Source organism: Heptranchias perlo, chromosome 2 (genome assembly GCF_035084215.1).
Source record: "Heptranchias perlo isolate sHepPer1 chromosome 2, sHepPer1.hap1, whole genome shotgun sequence".
Taxonomy (NCBI): domain Eukaryota; kingdom Metazoa; phylum Chordata; class Chondrichthyes; order Hexanchiformes; family Hexanchidae; genus Heptranchias; species Heptranchias perlo.
This window is the reverse complement of record NC_090326.1, coordinates 130918226-130934717: the sequence shown is the minus strand read 5'-3', so window position 1 is coordinate 130934717 and position 16492 is coordinate 130918226. Positions and strand designations below refer to the sequence as shown.

General features: G+C 43.4%; 2 protein-coding genes across 4 annotated transcripts in view; one reads left to right on the top strand and one right to left on the bottom strand.

The window, feature by feature from the left end:
• LOC137343811 (threonine synthase-like 1) overlaps positions 1-16492 on the bottom strand; it is a 120405-nt gene that overhangs the window by 91388 nt on the left and 12525 nt on the right. For 2 of the 3 annotated variants that reach the window (XM_068007134.1, XM_068007135.1), the window contains exon 2: positions 11409-15853. The exons of the other annotated variant lie outside the window; for it this stretch is intronic. In XM_068007134.1, the coding sequence (XP_067863235.1) occupies positions 13567-15816 (2250 nt within the window). In that variant the 5' untranslated portion in view covers positions 15817-15853 and the 3' untranslated portion in view covers positions 11409-13566. Of the gene's footprint in view, positions 1-11408; positions 15854-16492 lie in introns of those variants that run through there. 3 annotated transcript variants of the gene reach the window in all.
• enkur (enkurin, TRPC channel interacting protein) overlaps positions 8994-16492 on the top strand; it is a 94509-nt gene continuing 87010 nt past the window's right edge. Inside the window, exons 1-2 of the mRNA XM_068007137.1 lie at positions 8994-9360; positions 14840-15345. The gene's annotated coding sequence lies outside the window, so the exon portion shown is untranslated. The remainder of the gene's footprint in view (positions 9361-14839; positions 15346-16492) is intronic.

The window sequence follows — 16492 nt, the reverse complement described above, 5'->3', positions numbered from 1 at the left end:
ATGTCAAACTACCTTTCATTGTCTGCAGCACGTTGTGTCAGACACCTCATCTGAATCTTGATCTACATTACCCAACCCTGCTGCACTGTGATTGGTAATGCTCTGGTTTAGTCAAAAATCCTGAAATATGGCAATCAACAATGCTGGGAGCAGCTCGTGTAGCACTGTGCCACGTCTTCCGCATGATTGTACAAACAGCTACATTTCTCTATAAATGCTTCTGTGCCGGGATTCCTCCACCAGCGGCACAACAACTGGCGGTACAGATTTCTCATACGGTGGTGCAGCCTGCAGACTTGTTCATCCATGGTAGTGCAGGTGGTAGTTTCCAAGATTCCTTCAGCTGCCAGTGAGACAAAACCATATCTTAGCACAAGGAAAACAAAACTGTGAACCAAAGGGCATGCGTGCAAAAAGACTTCTCTTTATGTCTTTGAAACCATCAATGACAATTATAACATTAAAATCGGTAAGGCAAGTTGAACACTCTGTAACATATAAAGGAGTTGTGCATTATCCCCTGCTGTGGAGTTTTTGCAGTAGAAGACTGTATTCTTGGTAGGTCTCTGGGTTCAAATGGCAAGATTTACTTGAATGTTGCTACCTATATGAACATCTCCTATTATTTCTTCAGAGAAAAGTTGTTCAGCCTTTCTCTCTGTGTATGTTAAGTTCACAGGGAATGGGACTTGAGAGACAGAAAGAACTTGTATTTATAAAGTGTCTTTTACATCCTCAAGATGTCCAAAAGTGATTTTTTTTTTATTCGTTCATGGGATGTGGACTTCGCTGGCGAGGCCGGCATTTATTGCCCATCCCTAATTGCCCTTGATAAGGTGGTGGTGAGCCGCCTTCTTGAACCGCTGCAGTCCGTGTGGTGAAGGTTCTCCCACCGTGCTGTTAGGAAGGGAGTTCCAGGATTTTGACCCAGAGACGGTGAAGGAACAGCGATATATTTCCAAGTCGGGATGGTGTGTGACTTGGAGGGGAACGTGCAGGTGGTGTCGTTCCCATGTGCCTGCTGACCTCGTCCTTCTAGGTGGTAGAGATCGCGAGTTTGGGAGGTGCTGTCGAAAAAGCCTTGGCGAGTTGCTGCAGTGCATCCTGTGGATGGTACACACTGCAGCCACAGTGCGACGGTGGTGAAGGGAGTGAATGTTTAGGGTGGTGGATGGGGTGCCAATCAAACAGGCTGCTTTGTCCTGGATGGTGTTAAGCTTCTTGAGTGTCGTTGGAGCTGCACTCATCCAGGCAAGTGGAGAGTATTCCATCACACTCCTGACTTGTGCCTTGTAGTTGGTGGAAAGGCTTTGGGGAGTCAGGAGGTGAGTCACTCGCCACAGAATACCCAGCCTCTGACCTGCTTTTGTAGCCACAGTATTTATGTGGCTGGTCCAGTTAAGTTTCTGGTCAATAGTGACACCCAAGACCCACAGCCAATTAACTATTTTAAAGTATAGTAACTGTTGTTACTTGGAGAAATGCAGCAGCTAATTTGCACACAGCAAAGTCCAATGAATAGCAAGTTAAATAAATGACTAGTTAATCTGTTTTTGATGTTGTTGACAGAGATAAATGTTAGAAGATCACGATAACTACCCTGTTCTTCTTGGAATAGTGCCATGGGCTCCTTTACATGAACCTTAGTAGCAGAATGTGATCTTTCATATCCACTAAAAAGCACCATGTGATCTCTTTCAGCCATTTGATTAGTGCCTCGGGATCTTTTACATCCACCTGAATAGGCAGATCGGCCTTGGTTTAGTATTTCCTCAGACAAACCCTGGAAATGGGTTTGAACTTAAAACTTCATGGGGGTGATTTTAAACCCCAAGAACGGGTGGGTTGGGGGAGGGTGGGAGTTGAAAATAGTTGTTTTTTGGGTTGTGACCGCAACCCGGCTTTATTTCCGGGATTAAAGTCGGCGTGGAAATGTACAGGCTTCCCACTGGGAATTCCAAGTCCGAAAATTTTGCGGTTGCAGAACAAAAGAACAACTGTTTTCAACTCCCACCCACCCCTAACCCACCCGTTCTTGGTGTTTAAAATCAACCCCCATGACTCTGAGACAAGAATGCTACAATGAGCCAAGCTGACACTTCTGTAACTCCATTCTGAATGCAGCAGATTTTTTTTTTGGTACAAGGACACAGGAAATCCTTGGAACAAATACTAGACATATAACCAGTAAAGCCTGCTCCTCCCATACATCGCACACTCTATTTAGGAGGATATGTAATTTAGCAGAATGGGCAGGCAGGTGGCAGATGCAATTTAATGTGGAGATGTGTGAGGTACTTTGGGAGGAAGAACAAGAAAAATCAAAGGAAAGACTCAAGGGTGTGGATGAAAAGAGAGACACAGGAGTTCAAATACACAGTTCCTTGAAAGTGCAGGTGGACAAAGCCATAAAAAAACGGCCAATAGCATTTTCAGTATTATAACTGGAGGCATGGATTATCAGAGCAAGAAGGTTATGATAAATTTGTACAAGGCAATGACTAGGCCTCAGTTAGAGTACTGTGAGCAGTTTTGGGTATCCCATTATAGAAAAGATATCAAAGCACGTCAAGAGTAGATTCATAGTATCATAGTAGGTACAGCACAGGAGGAGGCCATTTGGCCCATCATGCTTGTGCTGGCTCTTTGAAAGAGCTATCCAATTAGTCCCATTCCCCTGCTCTTTCCCCATTGCCCTGTAAATTTTTTCCCTTCAGCTTATGAGAGCGCAGGCAGAGAGGGACTGGGTGACCGCCAGACAGACACGGAGGGCCAGGCAGGTACTGCAGGAGTCCCCTGAGTGCATCTCACTCTCTAACCAGTATCCAGTTGAGGGAGCGGCTTCCTCTGCGGAGTGCAGCCAGAGCCAAGTCCATAGCACCATGGGTGGCTCAGCTGTACAGGGGGGGAGCAGAAAAGTCAGGAAAGCAATAGTGATAGGGGATTCTATAGTTAGGGGAACAGACAGGTGTTTCTGTGGCCGCAGACATGATTCCAAGATGGTATGTTGCCTCCCTGGTGCCAGGGTCAAGGATGTCACTGAGCGGCTGCAGAACATTCTGGGGGGGGGGGGGGGGGGAGGGTGAACAGCCGGAAGTCATGGTCCATATCGGTAGCGATGACATAGGTAGAAAGAGGGATGAGGTCCTGCAGGCAGATTTTAAGGAGTTAGGAAAGAGATTAAGATGCAGGACCTCAAAGATAGTAATCTCCGGATTACTCCCGTGCCATGCGCTAGTGAGTATAGAAATAGGAGGATAGACCAGATGAATGCATGGCTGGAGAGATGGTGCAGGAGGGAGGGCTTTAATTCCTGGGACGTTGGGACCAGTTCTGGGGAAGGTGGGACCTGTACAGGCCAGATGGGTTGCACCTCAGCGGAGCTGGGACCAACGTTTTCGCGGGGAGGATCACTAGTGCTGTGGGGGAGGGTTCAAACTAATTTGGCAGGGGGATGTAGCAATGGAAAGGAGAAACAAGGGGCACAAAGGATCGGGGGAGAAAAACAGCACTAAAGCAAGTAATAGTACAGTATTAGGTGGGATCAGACTAAAAGAGAGTACAAGAAAGTCTAAGATTGGTTTGCAGTGCATGTGTGTAAACACATGAAGCGTGGTAAACAAGGTTGGTGAGTTGCAGGCGCAAATAACCACAAGGGAATATGATGTTGTGGCGATAACGGAGACCTGGCTCAAAAAAGGGCAGGATTGGGTACTACATATTCTGGGATACAAGGTGTTCAGGAAAGACAGGGAAGGAAAGAAAGGAGGACGGATGGCAGTATTGATTAAGGTGAATAATGTAATACTGGAGAGAGAGGATGTCCTGGAGGGGTCAAGGACAGAATCTATTTGGTTAGAGTTAAGAAATAAAAGAGGTGCCACTACACCACTGGAAGGATATAGAGGAGCAAATTTGCAGGGAAATTAGAGAGAGGTGCAAAAGCTATAGAGTAGTGATAACTGGGGACTTCAACTATCCTAATATAGGCTAGGATCACAATAATAATTTAAGGGGTACAGAGGGGGAGGAATTTTTGAAGTGTGTTCAGGAGAACTTTCTTGACCAGTACGTTTCCGGCCCAACAAGGAAGGAGGCATTGCTGGACTTGGTTCTAGGGAATGAGGTGGGTCAAGTGGAGCATGTGTCAGTGGGGGAGCATTTAGGGAGCAGCGATCATAGTATCATTAGGTTTAGAATATTTATGGAAAAGGACAAGGACCACTCTAAAGTAAAAATACTCAATTGGAGGAGGGCCAATTTCAATGGGATGAGAACAGATCTGGCCTGGGTAAATTGGAATCAAAGATTGACAGGCAAAACTGTAATTGAACAGTGGGCAGCTTTTAAGGAGGAGATGGTTCAGGTAGAGTCTAGGTACATTCCCACGAGGCAGAAATGTAGGGCAACTAAAGCCAGAGCTCCCTGGATGACAAAAGAGATAGAAAGATGAAACGGAAAAAAAAGGGCGTAAGACAGATGTCAGGTTGATAACACAAGTGAGAACCAGGCAGAATATAGAAAGTTCATTGGGGAAGTGAAAAAGGAAATAAGAGGGGCAAAGAGAGAGTATGAGAATAAACTGGTGGCCAACATAAAAGGGAATCCAAAAGTCTTCTACAGGCATATAAACAGTAAACGGGTAGTAAGAGGAGGGGTGGAGCCAATTAGGGACCATAAAGGAGATCTACTCATGGAGGCAGAGGGGTTGGCCGAGGCACTAAATCAGTACTTTGCATCTGTCTTTACCTAGGAAGAAGATGCTGCCACAGTCTCAGTAAAGGAAGATATAGTTGAGATACTGGATGGGCTAAAAATTGATAAAGAAGAGGTACTTGAAAGGCTAGCTGTACTTAAAGTACATAAGTCACCTGGTCCGGATGGGATGCATCCTAGGTTGTTGAGGGAAGTAAGGGTAGAAATTGCGGAGGTACTGGCCATAATCTTCCAAACATCCATAGATACGGGGGTGGTGCCAGAGGACTGGAGAATTGCAAATGTTGCACCCTTGTTCAAAAAAGGGTGTAAGGATAAACCCAGCAACTATAAGCCAGTTTAACCTCACTGGTGGAGGAACTTTTAGAAACGATAATCCGGGACAGAATTAACAGTCACTTGGACGAGGGTGGATTGATTAGGGAAAGCCAGCACGGATTTGTTAAAGGCAAATCATGTTTAACTAACCTGATAGAGTTTTTTGATGAGGCAACAGAGAGGGTAGATGAGGGCAATGCAGTTGATGTGGTGTATATGGACTTTCAAAAGGTGTTTGATAAAGTGCCGCACGGTAGGTTTACCATCAAGATTGCGGCCCATGGAATAAAGGGGGCAGTAGCAACATGGATACAGAATTGGCTAAGGGACAGGAAACAGAGAGTAGTGGTGAACGGTTGTTTTTCGGACTGGAGGGAGGTGTACAGTGGTGTTCCCCAGGGGTCAGTGCTTGGACAATTGCTTTTCTTGACATATATTAATGACTTGGACTTGGGTGTACAGGGCACAATTTCAATATTTGCAGATGACACAAAAATTAGAAGGATAGTAAACAGCAGGAGGATAGTGATAGACTTCAAGAGGATATAGACACGCTGGTGGCATGGGCGGACACGCGGAAAAATGCATAGTGATACATTTCAGTAAGAAGAACGAGGAGAGGCAATGTAAACTAAAGGGCACAACTCTAAAAGGGGAACAGAAACAGAGAGATCTGGGTGCATATGTGCACAAATCGTTGAAGGTGGCAGGGCAGGTTGAGAAAGTGGTTAAAAAAGCGTACAGGGTCCTGGGCTTTATAAATAGAGGCATAGAGTACAAAAGTATGGAAGTCATGATTAACCTTTATAAAACACTGGTTTGGCCACAACTGGAGTATTGTGTCCAGTTCTGGGCACCGCACTTCAGGAAAGATGTGAAGGCCTTAGAAAGGGTGCAGAAGAGATTTACTATAATGATTCCAGGGATGAGGGACTTCAGTTACATGGATAGACTGGATAATCCTTGGAACAGAGACGGTTGCAAGGAGATTTGATATTCAAAATTTGAGGTATTCAAAATCATAAAGGGTCTAGAATGAGTAGATAGAGAGAAACTGTTCCCATTGGCGGAAGGGTCAAGGACCAGAGGACATAGATTTAAGGTGATTGGCAAAAGAACCAAAGGTGACATGAGGAAAAACATTTTTACACAGCGAGTGGTCAGGATCTGGAATGCCCTGCCCAAGGAGGTGGTGGAGGCAGATTCAATCATGGCCTTCAAAAGGGAACTTGAAAGGAAAAAAATTGCAGGGCTACGGGGAAAGGGCGGGGGAATGGGACTCGCTGGATTACTTTTGCATAGAGCCAGCGCGAACTCGATGGGCTGAATGACCTCCTTCCGTGCTGTAACCTATGATTCTAAGTATTTATCCAATTCCCTTTTGAAAGTTACTATTGAATCTGCTTCCACCACCCTTTCAGGCAGTGCATTCCAGATCATTACAACTTGCTGCGTAAAAAAATGTTTCCTCATGTCATCTCTGGCTCTTTTGCCGGTCACCTTAAATCTGTGTCCTCTGGTTACCGACCCTTCTGCCACTGGAGGCAGTTTCTCCTTATTTACTGTCAAAATCGTCCATGATTTTGAACACCTCTATCAAATTTCCCCTTAACCTTCTCTGTTCTAAGGAGAAGAACCCCAGCTTCTGTAGTCTCTCCACATAACTGAAGTCCCTCATCCTTGGCACCATTCTAGCAAATCTCTTCTGCGCCCTCTCTGATGCCTTGACATCCTTCCTAAAGTGTAGTGCCCAGAATTGAATTCACCAGGGATAATAAACTATAGTTATGAGGAGAGACTTGAAATCCTGGGATTATTTCCAATGGAGCAGAGAAGGTTAACAGACTTCATTGAGGTTTTTATAATTAGGAAAGATTTTGATAGGATAAATACGGAAAGGATAGTTCCATCTGGTTGGTGAGTCATCAATTTAAAACTGTCACAAAGAGAGTGAGGGGAGAGGTTAGGAGAAATGTCTTTATACAGGGAGTTATTAGAATATTCCCATAGGGAGTAATTGAGGCACAGACCACTATCTTTTAAGGGAAGAATTGATAAACATTTAAAGCAGAAAAAGATACAGGGCTATAGGAAGAGAGCAGGGCAGTGGGATTAGTTTTGAATTGCTCTAATAAAGTCGGCACTAATACAGTGGGCTGAATGGCCTCATTCCATACTGTAAATGTCTACTGTGAACTCTATACCATCGATCAATACACATCGTACTCCAAATGTAGCCTAACCTTACACAACATTTTGAATGTTTATCCATCCCCATATGTCTAGTATTCAAGCCAACTTCCTTCCATGGAAAACACCCCACATCATCCCCCATCCAGGCCTCAGCAACACAGAAAACGTATGTTCTGTGGAATACTTCAGTCTGCTGCTAATTTGAAAAATCATTGATTCCGTTCTCAACTACATATTTATTGACCTATTTTTTGAAGGAGCTAATTAACACAGCATCAATTGTTCTTGCTGGGAGTCTGTCCCAGAAATCCATTAATCATTTTTAGCAATTTGTCATTCCAAGTACAGTTAACCCTGCAATCAGCAAATCCAGCACTGCTGCAAGCCTGCCTCTTGGAGGTGATCTAATTCGCAAATAGTCCCAAAAGTTCAGGATGCCATCAGGGTTGCTGTATAACATGTTTGCATACACTCCAACAGTCACTGCATCTCAAGTCATTAACTGTGTGTGAAGCCCTTTGAGATGTTTCAATGTGATAAGATGCAAGTTTATTATTATAGAAACCGCAAATAGCGCTCCCAAATGTAATCCAAAACTGTGTCAGAGAACAATGTATTTGCATGCACTACTCAACAGTAAGAATGGGAACAGAGTAATTTGATAATGTAATACATGTTTTAGCAGAACTAGTATTAACCAGGAATGTAATAGAGGTTCAATAACAAGAGAATGTTTTCTTATAAAGGGGAATAAAAACGGTTTGTTTTTTTAAACACAAGAACATTCTAGACCTCTGCAAAACAGGGTGAGTTAGGTAATTTCCACCTCCTCCAGCACACATCCTGTTATGGCCGTGAAACTGTAACATTGCAAAGAAAAAAAAAACAAATCTACACTGAGGAGTTTTTTTAAAAAACAATGGGAGAGAAATTCACATCGTCAAGCCCATTTTACGGTTGAATTTAGCAACGCGACGGCCTGCGCCCGATCGGTACTTGCACTCGGACCATTGCTAAACTCTTCAGGGCCTCTCCTCAGGCGGCTGCCTCCATTCAGGGTCGGGTTTTTAATGTTGAGGCGAGGATCCTGGGCTTGATTCAGGACCCGGTTGTTCAATTCGTCGGTGGCAGTTTCTGCTTCACTGGTTCTTAACTTACAGTTCACATCTTCGGGAACTACTCCTGTAATTCCTGAAGTATTTTAAGGAAGCTTTTCTTCAGAACCAACGATCCGGTGGCCATGAAAGAATAAGAACATTAAAAAAGGCCATGGCCCAGAAATTTGGGCCGAGAGGTCGGGAGCGGAGGGGGTCGGGGGAGATCGGAGCCTGGAGCGGCGGGGGGGGGGGGGGGGGTCGGGGGAGATCGGAGCCTGGAGCGCGGGGGTGGGGGGGGGGTCAGGGGGTCGGGGCCGGGAATCGCGGGGGGCATCGAGGGTCGAGACCGGTAGGGGGAGAGATCGGGGGGTCGAGGCCGGGGGGGGGGGGATCGGGGGGTCGAGGCCGGGGGCAGAGGAGAGATCGGGGGGTCGAGGCCGGGGGCAGAGGAGATCGGGGGGTCGAGGCCGGGGGCAGAGGAGAGATCGGGGGGTCGAGGCCGGGGGCGGAGGGGAGATCGGGGGTTGAGGCCGGGGGCGGAGGGGAGATCGAGGGGTCGGGGGCGGAGGAGATCGGGGGGTCGGGGGCGGAGGGGAGATCGGGGGGTCGAGGCCGGGGGCGGAGGAGATCGGGGGGTCGAGGCCGGAGGCGGAGGGGACATCAGCTGCACGGATTACGCTGGGTTGGGTAGCCGTGCCTTGCGATTTGAATGTGGCCAACAGACTGTAGTTTGGACATCCCTGACCCGAGAGGAGGACATCAGGCGTCACACATCAAAAACAAAGCAAAAGCACAAAGGGCAGTTGGCTGATGTCTGCTGTAGAAATAGTGGGGGGTTTAAAAATAAGGTTCAGCATCCACGGCCTTAGAAGCCTGGAACAAAATCAGCCAGGCTTCCTGATTACCGTGCAGTGAGTGTGGGTGGAAAGTGTCCGTGTGCAGACACTGAGTGAGAACATGACTGGGCTGAGCCCTGATGCCGCCCCACCGCACAGTCAAACAGTCCGCCAATGTTCACTGTCGAAAATCACATAGGGTAAGTACCATTTAGGGAAAGTACCAAAGGGTGCTGGTGGCATGGAAGTGCACAACAGCAAAGTCAGTGTCCGCAAGAGAGGAAGGGAGAAAAGGGTAGAAAAATTTGAAAGACATTTTAACAAAATACAGGGGCTATGAAATTCGATGGGGGGGCGGTCCTGCTGGCCTCCCACCGGGGAAATGACCATTTTCAGCTGGGAGAACGGTGGAACCACTGCGGAATTTGAGCTCCACAGTTCCTCAGGCAGTCCTTCTATCTTTCGATGCGATCATGTCTGTAAAAAATGGTGAAGCAGTGGAATCATCGCATCAAAATGCAAGGACTAACAAGAACAGAAAGCAGAGAAACCAGGGAGAATCTTAAAGTTTACAACATTGCATTATTTAAACAGGCTGTGGCTCACTATTGGATAACCTTTCAAAAGCTTCATTGAATTCAGAAATAGTGTGAGCATTTCCTTTAATGCTATAACATCTGCATAGTAGATTCATGGCTAAGGTCAGAGCATGTGGAGTCAGGGGACAGGTAGCAGAATGGATAGCAAGCTGGCTACAAAACAGAAAACAGAGAGTAGGGGTTAAGGGTAGCTATTTAGACTAGCAAATGGTGGGAAGTGGTGTTCCACAGGGATCAAAGCTAGGACCACTGTTGTTCACAATTTACATTAATGATTTGGATGTGTGAATTGGAAGTACAATTTCAAAATTTGCAGACGACACCAAATTGGGGGGTGTAGTTATTACAAAGAAAGAATGTCAAAATGCAAGAGGACATTAATAAACTTGCAGAATGGACGTGTAATTGGCAAATTAATTTCAATATAGATAAGTTGAGATGGCACATTTTGGTAGGAAGAATATGGAGGCCACATACTGCTTGGATAATAAGAGTCTAAATGGGATAGAGGAGCAAAGGGATCTAGGGGTATAGATACACAAATCACTAAAAGTAACAACGCAGATTAAGGCCATAAAAATGGCAAATCAAGCAGTAGTGTTCATTTCTAGAGGGATAGAATTGAAAAGCAAAGAAGTTATGTTAAACTTGTATAGAACCTTGGTTAGACCACACCTGGAGTATTGTGCACAGTTCTGGTCTCCATATTATAGAAAGGATATAGAGACATTGGAGAGGGTGCAAAAAAGATTCACAAGGATGATACCAGAACTGAGCGGATATCCTTATCGGGAAAGGCTGAACAGGCTTGGGCTCTTTTCTCTGGAAAAGAGAAGGCTGAGGGGTGACCTGATAGAGGTCTTTAAGATAATGATAGGGTAGACGTAAAGAAAATATTTCTGCTTGTGAGGAGTCCAAAACTAGAGGTCATAAATATAAAATATTCGCTAATAAATCGAATAGGGAATTCAGGAGAAACTTCTTTATCCAAAGAGTGGTAAGAATGTGGAACGTACTACCACAAGGAGCAGTTGTGGCAAATTGCATGGATGCATTTAATGGGAAGCTAGATAAGCACATGAGGGAGAAAGGAGTAGGGTCAGATGAAGTAGAGAGGGAAGAGGCTCGTGTGGAGCATGAATGCCGACATAGACTAGTTGGGCTGAATGGCCTGTTTCTGTGCTGTAGTTTCGATGTAACTTGATGAAACAGCCATACTTTAAATTCAACAGAAAAATATAATTTATTTTTCACAGATGCTGTAGAAAGCTTTGAAAGCTGCAAAGTGTTTTCAGTACTCAAAGGGCTGCACTGCATACAAGAGAGAACTGAATCTACAATATGTACTTAAATCAGCTCCAGCTGTACCATGCACCAGATCTTTGATACACTTGGGCTCATCAAAACCTGCCCGTTCAGGGTTTTTGCTCATAATACCTTGACAGCTATTTGCTGCTTACACTAGTTTGATTAAAACAGACTGAAAACTCCCCCCAGACTGTTCTTTTGACGCTTGATAAATGGGATAGTAAAAAGTAATTTTTTTCAGCATTGTACTTGACAGTTTTTCAATCAGTACATATCAAAATCAACAGAACAAATAATTAGAAAACCAATAAAAGTTGCAGTCTAGGACACAACATCTGCTCAACAAGTCAACATTTATTTCTCTTTCAGCCAAATCGATTTGCTCAACACATGACAGGACCTACTGTAGCAAAAATGTTCACAAGACTATCAACAATTCTGGCAGGAAATAAAAGAAATAGATCATAAATAATTTCATCTACTCAACACATTGTATTTGTGCTGTAGGAGACAGTAAAGAGTATGTACCGGATGTGCTCTTTTACTTAATCAAACACATTCCATAAAGAAAATAAACTTTAGGTAATTCCATGAATCCGGTACTACCAGCAGGGAGCAGTATTAGGAACGCTAGCAGGAAAGGCTTTATGACCAGGGCTCCATTTTGTAGTTAAAAGACAGTTTTACAGAATCCAGTTATATCTGTGGAATGTCAACAAATCAACTCAGACCTGCAAGGCTGTACTGATTGTCATCATAGAAGATAGCCTTGGTTAGTTCCAATCTTCTAATAGATATATATCTGTTTGGCAACAATATGTTTAGCTTTTCTGTACTTGTAAGGACAGCTTTTGTTATGAGATCCACTCTCTGGAATGCTGAGTTCATGTATGTTAGCTGTAAAACCAAGATCGACGGTCATAGAGGACATGATGTAATGGCTTTTTAGCTGATCTTAAAAAGTGAGACCATTATAAGGAAGTTAAGGAAGACCTAAGGGCTAATTACCCTGCGACTGAACTCAGGAACTGTAACACGAGGTCTCCCGCAGCCTTCGCATCATTTTGTGTGTTGTCTGTGAGTATCATTTCCTATAGTAAATTCTATAAATAAAGACTCATCATTTACAACCTTAATTCCTGTCACAGACACAACAACTCCAAGCTGATTACTCTAACAATTCATCTATAGGCAGTGCAACTTGGAAAATTGCAGGCGCACATGGTGTGATTTTGCATCCATTAAAATTAATTAATGGGCTGCTCGCTTGGAATAGATAGTGCATATCCCAGAGTGTCAAAGGAGACAATGAAGGAGATTTACAAAGCACTAAGAATCATTGTGAAGGAGTCACTGGACATTGGGCAGATACCAATAGACTAGAAATACACTTATGATGCTCATATTTAAAAATATTAGACAAATCAGACATAGGCAACTACAGATGCATTAGTCTAATTTCAATATTGTGTAAAATAATGGAACTGATTATCAGGTGTACACTTATCTGTACAACAATAATTTAGTAAACAACAATCAACAGGGATTTGGAAGGAGAAGTTCATGCCTGACCAACTTCCTTGACTTCTTTGAGGAAGTGACATTGCAAGTGGACTTTGATAAGCCCAGTGACATGTTATACCAAGGCTTCCAGAAGGCATTTCACAAGGTTCCACATGAAAGGCTAAGCTTAAAGCAGTAGAAAATCAGGATAAGTCTTCAGTATGGATAAGAAATTGGCTGAAGGGTAGAAAACAGATATTTACTAGAGGAGTTATGTCAGGGTGGAATTACTCAGTGGGGTGCCCCATAGGTCAGTGGTGGTACAACTACTGTTTCCAACTTACTTCGATGACTTGAACTCAGAAACCTACAGTTATGTTCTATATTGGTTTGTAGTGGATAAAATAATGGCAGATTAAATTTAATAAAGACAAGTTATAAAGAGCTACACACAGGAAGGAAAACTGGGCAAAGCACATATTCCATGAATGGTGTGGGAATATCATCATGCAGGGTGTTACCCTGAGGGGCTGCATTCAAAATGGTGGAACTAGGAATGGATGCTGAAACCTCTGAAGTTTGATTATTTTTTTTGGATATTATTGAATTACATAAGCATTTTACTTCCAAATTGCCCGATGTCTATTAGTCTTGGAGAATTTTTGAAGAATTTTTGCTTTAAAATGTCTGGATCAATTATGTCATATAACTACAATCTACTCCAAGTTAATTCAGTTGAAACACTTGTTCTTTATAATCTGTTAACCATAAAAGACGTTACACAGTGGACGAAGGAGATTTAAAGGTTACAAAGCACTATATAACAGGATTCCATTTAAATTTACTCCAGCAGCATCCAATCACACAGCAGGATGTGCAGTAAATTCTGCTTTAAAATCTAGCAGAAAACATACGAGCAGCTTTCAACCCATCATTCCTCAGCCTTGATTCATAATGAGTCAAGAATTTACAGATGAATATCAAGGCATGTACAATTTAAACAACTCTCATGAATTTCTGTTGAATAAATCTTTCTATATTATCCATAATGGCACTTGGATCTGCTGGACATGCTTGTCCTTGGTGTGCATGAACCTTTCCAAGTCTCTCCAATACAGCTTTCTGAACAGAAGGCAAGGAATTTAGGGAGTTCAACATCTGGAGCTGATCAATTGGGTATTGGTTCATTTCTTTAACCCTCAAAGCCTGTAGCACAGCAGCTGCAGATTTGGAAGGATGCGCTGTTGACGCAATTACCACCGGACAGGTCCGGTCATGCTGACGATCCGCTACCACTTTTGCCACAGCCGTGTGCGTGTCGAGAATGTAACCTGTGGACCTGTACACAGAGTAGATAGCAGCGAGGCATTCCTCCTCCGAACACCAATCTGGCACAAAGTTATGCTGAATTCTCTTCAGCAGAGAGTTTGGCACCTGAAAGTAGTGCTGTTCTTCCAGCTGGGAAAACAGCTCCCTCACCAGCTGCCCATCACCATGTGCAACAAGGTGTAAATATCGCTCAACGTTGGAGGACTTAAGAATATCTAATGCCGGAGACACAGAAGCAGTTACATTTCTACACCTCAAATCATAATTGCCTGTCCTGATGAAATCAGTCAGGATGTTATTTTGATTTGAAGCACATATAAATTTTCGAATTGGAATTCCCATACATTTTGCATATACCGCTGCCAATATGTTGCCAAAATTTCCTGTAGGAATGCAAACATCAACTGGATCTCCAAAGGTAATTACGCCTCGGTTGATAAGATCAAGATAGGCAGAGGCATGATAGACTACCTGTGGCAGCAGACAAGCCCAGTTTATTGAGTTTGCTGCACTCAGAGCTGTCCCATATTCAACTGTCAGGAAGCCAGTATAGTCGGGATTTGTGAATATTTGTTTTATAGTTGTCTGACAGAAATCAAAGTTAGATTTGACACCTACAGCCTTTACATTTTCTTCTTTGTAACTAATCATCTGTGCCTTCTGAATCTGACTAATTCCCTCTTCAGGGAAGAATGCAAGAACTGAGATTCTTTGTTTGTCAATATCACTGAGGCGACAGAAACCATCCAGAACAGCACTCCCTGCATCCCCAGATGTAGCCACTAGAATCAGATAATTGCAAGTTCTTGGCATGCAGTATGCAAATAGTTGTGGCAACATCTGCAAAGCAAAGTCCTTGAAGGAAGCCGTGGGTCCATGAAACAATTCAAGAAGAAACTGATTGTCAGTCAAATGTCTGACTGGTGCTATCTTGTTACAGGAAAAGTGCTGTCCGTATGCTCTCTCCACCATCTCTCGTAGCTTGACAGCTGGCACATCATCGGGATGGATGCACTTCTCCAGTAGGACCTGTGCCCGTTCGGTGTAAGGTGCTTCAACCAACCTTTGCCACTCCCCAGCTGTCAGTTCTGGAAACCGGATTGCTGGCACGTAGAGTCCTCCATCTAAAGCCAGGCCTTCGATGACAACATCAGTGAAGAAGCTGGGGGCTCGCATTAACTCAGAGTCTTTAGCTATACTTCTTGTGGAAATAAATATTTCAGATTTAGAGTCTTGATACCTCTTTACACCGTCAAGTACCTTCTCAGCAACTGCTTCTGCTGTGTCACCAGACTGACAGAAGACATGTACATCATACCACTGGTGGTAAAACTGCTGTCTGTACCGAAGCATTTCTTGCATTGAAACACCAGGCCTCAGCCCAACAATATGATCCACCTTCATCCCTTCAAGTCTTTCCAGTATATCTTCAAGAGGCACGTCAAGGTAAACAACTATTCCATTCTTTTTCACATGGTACATACTGGAGGGATGCATTGGATTGGACCCAGTAAGTGAAATAACACTTCTACATATTGAAAACTTCTGAAGGGTTTCTCCCTCCTCTTCCAAAAATAGTTCATCACCAACCTCTTGCAGTTTCTGAGCCACACTCATGTGCCAAGTCTTTTCAAGTACCTCATCAACATCAATCACAGGAAGGCCTGTAATCTGACCAACAAACACCCCTACTGTTGTCTTCCCTGCACCAGGAGCACCCAGAAGAACAATGTTCTTTTCACCTACCAGTGAGCTAGGAGTAGACAGGTTTGACTTAGCATATTTAGAAAAAGGGAACATTTTTAAAAATGATAAAGCAAAATTCTTGTTCACTGGAATTAAAGAGTGGTCAGATACATGCCTGTGAAAAAATCTGCGCATCAGGCGATGTGCATCTATATAAATCAGCCTGGACATCCTAACCTTCAGTCAGACAAGGGCATATGTTCTTAAACTAGAAAAAAGACAAAAAGTTGTTTTAAATTACAGTTACTATATTAAAGCATCATTAATCTTCCTCACCGCCAAATAAAACAAGCAAAAAAAATCAATTTGTACTGTGTTGAAATCAAGATTCACTACATCATTTTCTACTATGTCATTTTTCCTAGGATATGAAAACTGGAATTCTTTACCATCCTTATACAATCCTAAAGCTTTTAAAACCAAAGCTTGGTGTCACCTAACTACTATTTCTTCACTCTTGCTCATTCCAAGCTTGATTGTGTTCTGTATTATGAGGATCTGGTCCCTCACCTCAGTTTGTCAATAATAAAACTATTTAGCAAATGACTAACGCATTTAATTAAAGTCGATGCTATCCAGAGGCTGTACAGGAAAACAAAATGTCTAAAGTTGTAGCAAATACTTTTGTGCCTTTTGAATTGCACTAAATAACCTCTTATACTGTAAAATATATTGCATAGTCTCTTTTACAAAAGGCTAAATGAATTTCTCAGTGCACAGTAATCAGCCTATTGAGGTTGTTTTACAACAGGTAAAGTACGATATTATAATCCTCTGTGATATAAGCACTGCTAGATTACCAGAAGGAAAACATAATGACATCCTGGCAATATTTTATCCACCACAC